Raw genomic sequence first — 12790 nt, 5'->3', positions numbered from 1 at the left:
CAGGTCTTACATTTAACTCTTTGATTCATCTTGAGTTGATTTTTTATATGGTGAGAGATAGGGGTCCAGTTACATTCTTCTGCATATTGTAATCCAATTTTCCCAACACTATAGTGTCCTTTCTCCAGTTCATGTTCCTGCTGATTTTGTCACAGATCAGCTGGCTGTAGATATGTGACTTTATTTCTGAGTTCCCTATTATGTTACATTGATTTATGTGTCTAATTTTATACCAATATCATGCTGTTTTAGTTACTATAGCCCTGTAATATATTTTTGCAGTCAGGTAGTATGATACCTCCAGCTTTGTTCTTTTGCTTAGGTTTACTTTGGCTATTGAGGATATTTTTTGTCCATAAGAATTTTAGGATTGTTTATTCTAATTCTGTAAAAACTTAGGTCAATATTTTAATAGGGATCACGTTTAATCTGTAGATTGCTTTGGGCAGTATGATCTTAACAATATTAATTCTTATAATCTATGAGCATGGAATGTTTTTCTATTAGTGTCATCTGCAATTTTTTTGACCAGTGTTTTCTAGGTTTCCTTGTAGAGATATTTCACCTCCTTGATTAAATTTATTCCTGAGTATTTTTATTTTTGTAGCTATTGTAAATGAGACTGAGTTGTTAATTTGGTTTTCAACTTGATCATTACTGTATAGAAATGCTATGGGTTTTTGGATTTTGATTTTGTATCCTGAAATTTTACTTAGTTCATTTATCAAATCTAATAGGGTTTTATTTGGGGGAGGGGAGTCTAGGGTTTTCTAGATTTAAGATCTTATTATCAATGAACAGAGATAACTTGACTTCATCTTTTCTAATTTGGATGCCTTCTGTTTCTTTCTCTTGCCTGAATTCTCTGGCTAGGAATTCCAATACTATGTTTTATAGGAGTGGCGAAAATGGGCATCATTGTCTTGGTCCAGTTCTTATAAGGAATGCTTTCAATGGCCTTTATTATGTTGAGGTATATTCCTTCTATGCCTAGGTTTTTGAGGGTTTTTATCATGAAGGAAAGCTGAATTTTATTAATCTTTTTCCACATTTATTGAGATGATTATATGGTTTTTGTCCTTATTCTGTTAATGTGATAAATCATATTTATTGATTTGCAAATGTTGAACCATATTCACATCCCTTGAATGTAGTATCTTTTTCCACTCCTTTACTTTCACCCTACATGTGTTTTCACAGATGAGTTTCTTGTAAGCAGCATAGAGTTGGCATATAGCATGTTTTTTAATCCATCCTGCCAATCAATATCTTTTAAGTGGGACATTTAATACATTCACAGTGATGATTAAAATTAATATACAAGATTTTATTTCTATCATTTTGCTCTTATCTGGTTGTTTAAAAAATTCTTTGTCTTTGTGATTTGCTGGAGTTCCGTCATGTTGCCATTTGATCCCTTTTTCTTCCACCTTTGTGAAATTGTTTCAAAGACCTGTGAGGCTTATGCTTTTTTGTGTTTTTATGGTAGTGAATATTAACCTGTGGTTTCCATGTTTAGGATGGCTTTGAGCATTTTTTGTAGCTTCAGTCTAGTTGGGATAAATTCTCTCAGCATTTGCTTCTCTGGGAAAGACTATTTTCCTTCATTTATGAAGTTTATTCTTTCTGGAGGTAAAATTCCTAGCTGAAAGTTTTGTTTCTCTTAACATTTTGAAAGTAGCATCACATTCTCCTCTGGCTTGTAAGATTTCTGCTGGTAAGTTGGCTAATAGTCTAATAGAATTTCTTTTACATGTGACTAGATGCTTTTCTCCTGCTAATTTTAGAATTTTTCCTTCATGTTGATTTTAGATAGTCTGATGACTATATGATGTGGAAATTCATTTTGCAATGTATTTTTCTGATGAGTATTAGGCCTAAACTTTTTGCTCTTTCTTCTACCCGAGGAATACCAATAATTCATATATTCAGTTGCTTTATGGAGTCTCATACTTTTCAAAGGCTTCCTTCACTCTCTCTTTTTTTTTTTTTTTTTTTTTTTTTTTGAGATGGAGTCTCTCTATCACCCAGGCTGGAGTGTAGTGGCACAATCTCCACTCACCGCAACCTCTACCTCCCAGGTTCAAGAAATTCTCCTGCCTCAGCCTCCTGAGTAGCTGGGACTATCAGTGTATGCCAATGCACCCAGCTCATTTTTGTATCTTTAGTAGAGATAGGGTTTTGCCATGTTAGCCAGTCTAGTCTCAAACTCTTGACCTCAGGTTATCTGCCTGCCTCAGCCTCCCAAAGTGCTGAGAATACAGGTGTCAGCCACCGTGCCTGGCCTGTTTATTCTTTTTTATTCTTTTTTTCCGTATTTTTGTCTGACTGGATTAATTTGAAAGGCCTGTGTTCAAGTTCTGAGAGTCTTTCTTCTGCTTGGTCTAGTCTATTGTTGAAGCTCTCAAATGTATTTTGTAATTATTTCAATGAAAATTTTATTTCCAGATGTTCTGTTTGTTTATTTAATTTTTAGTTTTTGAGGCAATGGCTCACTCTGTCAGCCAGGCTGGAGTGCAGTAGCATGAACACAGCTCACTGCAGCCTTGACCTCCTGAGCTCAAGAAATCCTCCCACCTCAGCCTCCTGAGTAGCTGGGATCACAGGCATGCACCACCAGGTCTGGCTAATTTTTAAATTTTGTAGAGATGGGATGCCATGTTGCCCACGCTGGCCTCGAACTCCTGGGCTCAAGCAATCCTGCCTTGGCCTTCCAAAGTGCTAGAATTACAGGTATGAGTCACCACGCCCAAGTGCTCTTTGTTTGTTTGGATATATATATGTCCTTGATAAACTTCTCATTAATTCTGGATTTATGTTCAAATTTCTGTATTTATTTTACCTTGGTAAGATTTCTAAATATTAATGAATACATGATTAGTTAATTTAGACATAATTAGCTTCATTACATTTTAGTTTTTTCTTATTCAGACTTAGAGTAATAATAAGAGGTTTTCAGATCCTCTTACTGGTGTCCATGTCTAAGAAAGTGGGTGATATACTTTCCAGTGTCATTCTTCTCACACAGTGTCCCAAGTACTCCCCAAGTGAGATTCAGGGCTTGGGAGGGTCATGGTGTTCTTCTGTGGCCTGATTTGCTTGAATTACATGGCTCCCCAGGGGGAGGGTATATCATAGAGATACTCACTCTCCCTCTCCCACATTGGGGATTCACTCACCATTTTCAACTAGACCCCACCTTCTCTTTCCCAGTATCTAAGGGTCAGCAGGCTGCCTGACCATCTTCTCTTTCCCAGTATCTAAGTTTTCTTTTGCTTGTCTGTTGAGCTTCTTTGTTCTTCTTGGATAAAACTTCACAGTGTGAACCTCTACAGTATTCCTCACCCACTTTGCTTCTTCCAAGTGGGTGAGGAATACTGGAGAAGCCTCTAGTCTGTCATCTTGGGAAACTCTAAAGCTTCTTAGAGATTACTCAAGTGGTTGAGATCAGAATGTTATTAGAAATGTAGACAGTAAATGTTATTCTGTTTCTCTTAGAAATGAGAAACAGACCTTGACCTGTTTCTGTTAATAAAGTTTTACTGAAATACAGACACATCCATCCATTAACATATTATCTATGGCTGCCTTGCACTAAAAGGCAAGGTGGAGAAGTTGAGATAGAGATTATGTGGCCCATAAACCCCAAAATATTCAGTGTCTGGCTCTTTAGAAAAACATTTGCCAACCCTGACATATAGTATTCCAATGAATACACAGTGTAGTACAATTTTTTTATCCTTTCTACTGCTGACATGAAGCTACGTACAATTTTTTTATCCTTTCTACTGCTGACATGAAGCTACTAGAATTAGTGTTGCTATTAATGTTTTATTAAATATTGTTTCCTTAATATATGTAAGCATATGACCATTTGTTGGTAAATGACTAGTAGGGGAATTGCTGGGCCGTACAGACATGTTCAATGGTAGTAGATACTGCTGGTTTTCCAAAGTACCAAATTCTTCATTTCAATGTAGAAGGAAACTGATGCCCTAAAATGCTGGGTCATATTATAGCAATGAATTAGGAAAAATTATTTTTGACTTTATAAAATGTGTTTTAAAATTAAAAGAAAAACACTTCAAAGGAAAGTATTGAGTTGAGTAAAACTCTAAACTTCTAGGTACAGAGTGAAGTCATATGTGCAGAAAAAAGCATTTCTTGCTCTGAAAAATAGATAGTACATTTTATAAGAATCTGGGAACAGAAAATTTAGGCATAAGAGCTGTGGCTTATAAAATCCTTACCTTTGAATAAATACAACCTTCAGTTCCAAACACCCACTTCTGAGATTCATCTCCACTATGTCTGTAACAAAAAATGTGATTTAAAGATTGACACCTTTTCTCCACAGAAGCACTTGTAGGTTTTAAATAAAATGATCATTTTCCAGATAGCCTGGCAGGAGGACTGCCCACACTCTACCAAAGGTGCTGCCATCATCATTTGTATTTCAGCAGCTAAAGCTTTCCCTAAGAACCAATTTCTCTCCTCCAATGCTCTGGTACCCTTAGTGGGGTATGTGTGTACATGTGTGTGTGTTACCAGTAGCAACAGTTATCAAAACTTTTAGAGAACAAATACAATCAATAAGAATATTATGGAAATTTCTGCCCACAAAAAAGATCCTCTATGAAACAAAGAAAGAGACTTAATTAAGTATAAAGATTAAAAGGATAGTATGAAAAAAGATACCATGGAAAATTAGGAACCTCAGGCACCTAATTCTGAAACAACTAGAGAATTTTATCAGGGAATATTATATTTTCTCAGCTAAGTCTCAGTAAGAAAAAACTAAAATGTGACGAAACTAATTATGTCTAAATTAACTAATCATGTATTCATTAATATTTAGAAATCTTACAAAGGTAGAATAAAAATGAATTCAATTAAGTGTAACAGGATGTTAAACAAGACTTTTCCTACTGCCTTTGAGTTTTGACAGAAACATCAAAGGTTGAGAATAAGAGGTGTCAGGTAATGTCCTATTCTATTCTAAAGCAAGGTGCTATGTGATCTGGGCAGTGTATGTAAAGGCAGAAGTCAAAAACTAGTTCAGTACACATTAGTCTTTAGCCTACATCTAGACTATATAAAAGAATATGAAGAATTCATAGGCATGTTGAAATGAGTGCTTAATAACAATGTAGATCTTTAGAATCGTAGCCTCAGAGGTTTTTTTTTTTGAAGGTCTGGACCCCCCTGCCAAAAAAAAATCTACATTAACAGTTGTTTAAAGTTATATCAAGTTATTTCAATTATAAAATTCTGGGGAATTTAGATGCATGTGGTTTACAAGCCAAATTTTAGAAAACATGTACTAGAATAATGAGGGCAGTGAGGAAATGAAAAATCAAATGTTTAAACTTATAAATAGTAAGAAATACTTTGTCTCTGGGTTCTGGACATAGAGCTTCTAACTACCTTGACATTCCTTGAGTGATAGGAGAATCTTTTGTTCTAATGAGGGGATTCTTGGAAGGCTCCTGGATGAAGGCTGGTCACCAGAAAAACCAAGCCATGATTAAATCCTGGAACTTTTAGTGTTCCTGCCCCTTCTCTTGGGAGAAAAGAGGAACTGGAGAATGAGTTCATAATAAATCACGCCTCCATAAAAATCACCAAAATACAGGATTTGGAGAGCTTCTAGGTTTGTGAACACATCTATGTGCCAGGAGGGTGGTACATCCCAACTCCACAGGAACAGAAGCTCCTGTCCTCAGGACACTTCCAGACCTTGCCTTATGTACCTCTTTGCCTGACTGTTCATTTGTATTCTTTATCATATCCTTCATAATAAACTGGTAAGCATAGTAAATGTTTCTCTGAGTTCTGTGAGCCATTCTAGCAGATTATCAAACCCAATGAGAGGGTCATGAGAACCCCGACATACAGCTGGTTGGTCAGGAGTACAGGTGACAACCTGGGACTTGTTATTGGTGTTTTAAGGGAATGCAGTCCTGTGGGACTGAGTCCTTAACTTGTGAGATCTAATGCTAACTCCTCGTAGATAGAGGCAGAACTGAATTGAATTGTAGGACACCTAGTAGGTGTCCACTGAGAACAGAATTGCTTGGTGTGAAAAAACATAACACATCTAATATCAGAAGTGAAGTGTATAAAGTAGAGAAAACAGTTTGTTTTTTCTGTACAAATATATTACAAAGGATAAACGATATGATGATTGAATAAATGAGGTAGAGGTTAGAGAGTAGTCAAAGGTAAGTCTCAGATGTCAAATTTGGGAAAAGAAGAGGAACATGACACTATTAAAGAAAAATTTAATTAGGATGGAGCAGAGTGGGGCAGAGATATGAAAAATCAAAGGAGTTCTAATAGTTATGTACAAGTGTTTAATATTAAATAAAATATCTTTCAAGGTATAACTGATCCCTAAGCTAAGGATCCCATTCTAAGGCTTTGGCAATGTAATTGTAGTTCAAAAAATGTCAGCATTAGGTGGGGTGATGAAGGTACTGGGGGAAATTGTCTTTCTAAGGATCTTTCTTTTTTTATAATTAATAAAGGAAAAGAGAAGCTTTTTAAATTTTGACACTTGGGGTACAGAACTAAAATGATGATTATGATAATAATGATTATCTAAGAAAAAATACACAGACTGTGAGAATTTGAATGGAAGTGAGGGGCTATCCCAGTTCAGTTCCCATCTTATAGATGAATAAAATGAGAAGCAGAGAGACGAAGTGAGCTGGGTAAAATCACAGCACTAGTTAGTATCTAAATAGGAACCAGAACCCAAAATGTCCGACTTAAGCTCAACATCTCAATTAGATCAGAAAAGTATAACACAAGTTATTTTGTGTAAGTGGAAGACTGAAAGTGGAATCAACATTTTAGTCTCACTATTATAATTTGACACAATCTCAGTGACTTAATACATATTGATATAATCATAATGTTTTATACAACTGTATTAAAATAATCACCAAATAGTTTTATACTACAACAAATTCTCCTGAGGTAGTACTGAGAAAGTTCATATTCCAAATCCTGAATGAAGAAATAACAGAAACAATATTGCTAGTCTTTAAAGCTGTTAATCCCAAGCTTAGAAGTATACTCCTTCAAAATAATAAAAAAGAGTGATTGCTGTAATGCTTCGAGGGAAATACTTGGGTTGCAATAAAATTTAGATCATTCTAATGTGTAAGGGCTATAACTCAATGCAGCTTCATTGCTTACAAGCAATCTCTCCTGTTTCATAAATTATTGTGAGTATATATCTTCGAGATAAATAAAATGGCAAATGATAATTTTTCAAAGTATAAGACATCTGCAATTGGCAATTAACAGACTGATGCTAACCATACGAATCTGCAAAATTCAGGATTTTGTCTTTTAATTGAATTAGTGTTGCCTTAATGATGAATTATGTTGATTTCAGTTTAGACTTTCTGAACTTATGGCATCTTTTCTCAAAATTAATACAACAGAAAAGATGTTCAACAAACTGCCAACTGTGTGAGGGCAGAGACCATGCATGTCCTCAGAGTTGATCACAAGGCCTGACATGTAACAGGATATTAAAGTTATCTTTGAATAAATAAAAATGTAAATAAAGTGTCAGAATGTTACTACCCTAAAAATTAATCATAAAGCCATCTGAAAATGTTTTAAATGTAATATATGGCTGTTTAGGGAATTTAAAAGATCTTCTTGGTAGACAGCTAAAGAAGAGAAATTATTCCTTTGTTAAGAAAATAAAAAATAATTCTGAAAGAAATACAAATTTACTAGCATTTGTCAAATTTTATCAAGCTTCAATTCTGTTCAAGCATATATTTTCCTAGAAAATTCTACTAAAAACATGTAGTCTTATATAATGTATAACCTCTGGGAACTTACTAGTAGGACTCCTGTTGGTGGTCTACTAAAATCTATAAATGTTGTCCCTAAATTTTACCAAAGTTATAAAAAAACAAATCTCATGTAGTGCCACATTAGGCTGGATAAAAAGGTATCATTTTAAGTTATAATAACTTCTTAAAGAAATAAAATTTCTATATACAAAGTGAATCTGCCTATTTTTCAAGACACTGTATACATAGAAAAATCAAATTTGGATCCAACATGCAATAATGCTCAGATGAGACTGGTTTAGATAATGATGTCATAGACTTTCCTCTTCTTGATCAAAAAGCATCAAGCTAAAAATATTTTTTAAATACAAAAACAAAATTGAAAAATAAGAACAACATCAATAATGGAAGGAAGGGAAAATGAAGTAGCTATATTCCATCCAAGAATCAGTCATAATATCATGACATACACCAAACTAAGGTTGAGAGACTTGAGTTCTAGTCCTGCATCTAACGTTAATTAGATAGATGAACTTTAGCAGATCACTTAGTCTCTACTCGTCTTAGAATTTTTTTTAATAATGATGATATTCTTATCACAGCTATCACTATCACCACCTTTATTACCACTAGTAAAGAAAATTTTAAAGTAGGTGCTCTTTGGAATCCTTCCTTCTCTGAAATTATGTGAATTTCAAGTGTTCTTATTTTATAAGTGAGAGAATTAAGAATGATCTGTCCTGGGAAGCTTGATAAGTAGTATAACCCCATTGAGCATGCATGTGTGTAAATGTCTCTACAGGTGATATAGATATGAATTAGATAGTTATAGATCCTACATCTATAAAACATACCTATGAATGTGTATGTGTTTATACACTCATATATTCATCATTTCCTGGTAACTATATGGAGGACTGTTATCATGCTTCACAATCACAAATTTATTTTCCCAGACAGCCTCAAATGGCTCTGATGTCTACTAACACTACCTGGGACAAAAGTAGAATGCATGTAGAGGATGGGGAAAGGGATTTCCAGTCCATAATTCATAACATAGTAAGAACAGAGACAAGTTCCATTCAGTAATCCACATATTGTGAAACTACACATGGATAACTTTCTATTTGACATTGACATTTCTAATGGTATTATCCGTATGTGTGAATACAACTTCTGTCTGCTGCTATTCCTTAGCGTTATACAGCTACACTTGTTGGTTGTATGTAAAGGTGTCCGTAAAACAGTGTGTGTTTTTAACCTAATCTGGTAATGTTGGCTAGTTGTCACTCCATTTTTAGCAAGACCTAAATTGCAATTAAAAAAATGGATGTAAAAAAACATAACTGAAAGATTAACCCGAAAGATGGTAAAAATTACTTGAAATTGGACAGGGTTCCATGAAAGTCTGAAACTTCTTTTACAGATCATCTTTAAGATAGAATATTCAGCTCCATATTTATTTTGATTTAAGAAGTATACAGACTAAAGATAGAAAAGAGGTCTCCTTTGATGGGTCCATTACTCCATTGATTTTATATGTAGGGGCTGCAAATTCAAAAGTCTTTATGGGCCAGACAGGTATTAGAAATGCATGAAGCAGTGAAAGCCAGTGTGAAGGCTGCCAAAGGGAATGGTGGAGAATATGGCAAACTGGGGGACATATGTTCCATCTAATGGGGACATCACCACTCAGCTCCTGCATTACTGGTGTCATGACAGAATTCAGGTCCAGTGCTGCCCATTTTTCAGATTTTTTTCAAGGAAAGCCTGAAGTATGTTACTTTTTGTATGAAATCTTCCTATTTCTATAGGCTCATGACTAATTCAAAAATTGTAATAATATGCAAGCCAAACAAAATCTACAGGTTAACAGTTCTTAACCTTTATAATCTAATCTTCCTGCATTTGATATTACCTTAGTTTTTTAGTTGAACACTAAAGTCCAGATATCCTGCATATCTGCATTTCTTAAAAATGAAGCAATATCAATATTGAATGGTGCTCTAAAAAAATAACTTTGATTCAACTAGTTTATCTGTAAGGTGTCCAAAATATCTTTTCGAAAGAAGCATTTTTAAATGGTTTTTGACATGGCTAGGTCACTTGGTAATGTCATCGTTGGTTTAACTTTCATCCATTGACAGTCAGACGTACAGACAGAAAAAAATATTAAAAGAGAAAATATGCACAAATACTTGCTATATTGAATAAGAATAAGATGATTAACACCAAATGAAGCATAATTGAACTAATGAGGCATGATATGTTTATAATATTCTTTGTGAGTTGTCAAGTTGCTACTTTAAGTACTAGTTCTATTATTTCTAGCATATAAAGGCTATGTCTTGATTCATAGCTTTTGTTAAAATCACGTCACACTACTTAGAAAAAGAGAAAAAAAATTACCTCTAGAAATTGCTGTCACATGAAGATATTTATTGTTATTTATAATGAAATATGGTTACCTTAAAAAAACAAGTCACATAGATATTTTAGATGTCCTGGAAAAGATAAATGTGTTTGAAATTACCCAGAGGTGAGGTAAGCTCTAAAAATTTTGGTCCTTACTGCTTTCTAAAAAGTGAAGTATAACTTCATAGTGAGTGAGAACTTCTAGTTTTCTAAATTTCCTATTTTGCCTCCACCTTGGATTTTGCTTTTCAGAGAAAGACAAGTTAAAAGGTGAGCAGGAGAGATGATCTTTACACAATTAGGAAGATATACCTTTGTATTAATAAAACTTGCCTTCAACTTAAGTACTTCCCTCCCTCTATTCCTTCCTTCTTTTCTACACTAAACAAAATCTTTTTGAATTTTTGTTTGTTTGCTTGTTTCATGAACATCTCTTTTCTTGCCCAAGCTCTCTCCTCTACAAGCAATAAGAACATGGAGTCTTCAGCCTCGGCCCACTCAATTCCATGACAGTCTTGACCAGAGTAGAAGCAGACCTCAACATTTCATCACTGATTGGTCTTAACCTACTGAGGTAATGGGCTTAGCCTCAATGCACTAAGACCAGATCAGCTGATGAGACGTTGCAGTACTTTTAGTATTTGCTGTGCCTAAGGAGAGTCCTGGGCATGAAGACTACTCCCATCAAGCTATCTACAACTTTCCAATCACCTGCCATTTTAACCTAGGCCATTGATCAACTGTCCCATGGAGAAAGGCCTTTTCTCACTGCCTCCTTCTAAAGTAATCCCTTAGTCGTTCCTTACGTATCATTTTTATTTTTTCTTGTTTTTAAGTTAAAAAAACAGCTTTATTGAAAAATAACTGACATACAATATTGTACAATTAGTAGGCACATATTCAAAGTATAAAATTTGGTAAGTTTTGAAATATGTACACATCTGTGCAAGCAATGCAACAATCAGGATAATGAATACATCCACATATATCATGCAAAATAAATCACTCTCAAAGTTTCCTTACTCCCTTTTGTAATCTCTCCCTCCTGTCCCTTCCCCATCTTCCTATCTTCAGGCAACCACTAATCTGTTTTGCATTACTCTAGATTCGTTAGCGTTTTCTATTTCTTTTATTTTTATTTTTATTTTTTTATTATTATTATTTTTTTGAGACGGAGTTTCGCTCTTGTTTACCCAGGCTGGAGTGCAATGGCACGATCTCGGCTCGCCGCAACCTCCGCCTCCTGGGTTCAGACAATTCTCATGCCTCAGCCTCCTGAGTAGCTGGGATTATAGGCACGCGCCACTGTGCCCAGCTAAATTTTTTTGTATTTTTAGTAGAGACGGGGTTTCACCATGTTGACCAGGATGGTCTCGATCTCTTGACATCGTGATCCACCCGCCTCGGCCCCCCAAAGTGCTGGGATTACAGGCGTGAGCCACCGCGCCCAGCCCTGCATTTTCTAAATTATATATAAATTGAATCAAACAATATGTACTTTTTATTTTCTACTTTCCTTCAGCATAAAGGAAAGAGTTTATCCCTTTTTATTGCTGAGTATTTTATTGCTGGGTATTCATTCATGTATCAAGAGTTTATTCCTTTTTATTGCTGGGTATTCTATTGTATAGATTGTTTATCTGTTCACCTATGGATGGACATTTGAGTTATTTCTAGTTTTTCTGTAGGCTTTTGGAAATAAAGCTGGTAAGAACATTGATTGATTGACACAGGGTCTTGCTCTGTCACTCAGGGAGAAGTGCAGTGGTGCAATCATGGCTCATTGCAGCCTTGATCTTCCAGGCTCAAACAATCCTCCTGCCACAGCCTCCTGAGTAGCTGGGACTACAGGGGCACACTACCATGCTGAGCTAATTTTTAATTTTTTAATTAAATTTTTTTAATTTTTGTAGAGACAGGGTCACACTATGTTTCCCAGGCTGGTCTCAAACTCGTGGCCTCAAGCAATCCCTCCCCACTCAGCATCCCAAAGTTCTGGGATTACAGATGTGAGCCACTATGCCTGGCCACTATGAACATTCATACATGAATAAAGTGTACATTCTTTGTATAAATGTACGCTTTCATTTTCTTTGGCATAAATATCTAGGGATAGAATGGTTGGGTCATAAGGTAGACAGACAAATGCTTAATATTTTAGCAAAGTATCAACTGTTTTCCAAAGTAACTAAACCATTTTATATTTACACCAACTACTTATGAGAGTTGTAGTTATCCCACATCCTCATCTATACTGGGTATGATGAATCTTTTAAGGATTAGACATACTAACAAGTATGTCATGAAGCTTCATTGTAGGTTTATTTGGCATTCTCCTAATGAATAATAGTGTTGAGGCTCTTTTCATATGCCAATTGTATAACTGCCTTGTTAAAGTCACTGTTCAAATCATTTATCTCCCCATGTTTTCTTGAATTGTGTGTATGTGTGTGTGTGTGTATGTATGTGTTTCAAATATATATGATTTGCAAATATTTGCAACTTGTGTGTGGTTTGTCTTTTTACTCTCTCTTCATTCACTGTTTTTCAGA

General features: G+C 35.1%; 1 protein-coding gene across 1 annotated transcript in view; it reads right to left on the bottom strand.

Moving 5' to 3' along the window:
* Positions 1-12790, bottom strand: part of DCDC1 (doublecortin domain containing 1) — a 498476-nt gene that overhangs the window by 200858 nt on the left and 284828 nt on the right. The window contains exon 17 of the mRNA XM_064365537.1: positions 4251-4311. Within this exon, the coding sequence (XP_064221607.1) occupies positions 4251-4311 (61 nt within the window). The remainder of the gene's footprint in view (positions 1-4250; positions 4312-12790) is intronic.

The sequence above is a fragment of the Aotus nancymaae genome, unplaced genomic scaffold (assembly GCF_030222135.1).
Source record: "Aotus nancymaae isolate 86718 unplaced genomic scaffold, 86718_ANA_hifiasm-v0.15.2.pri h1tg000059l, whole genome shotgun sequence".
NCBI lineage: Eukaryota > Metazoa > Chordata > Mammalia > Primates > Aotidae > Aotus > Aotus nancymaae.
This window is presented reverse-complemented; position numbering and strand designations above follow the sequence as displayed.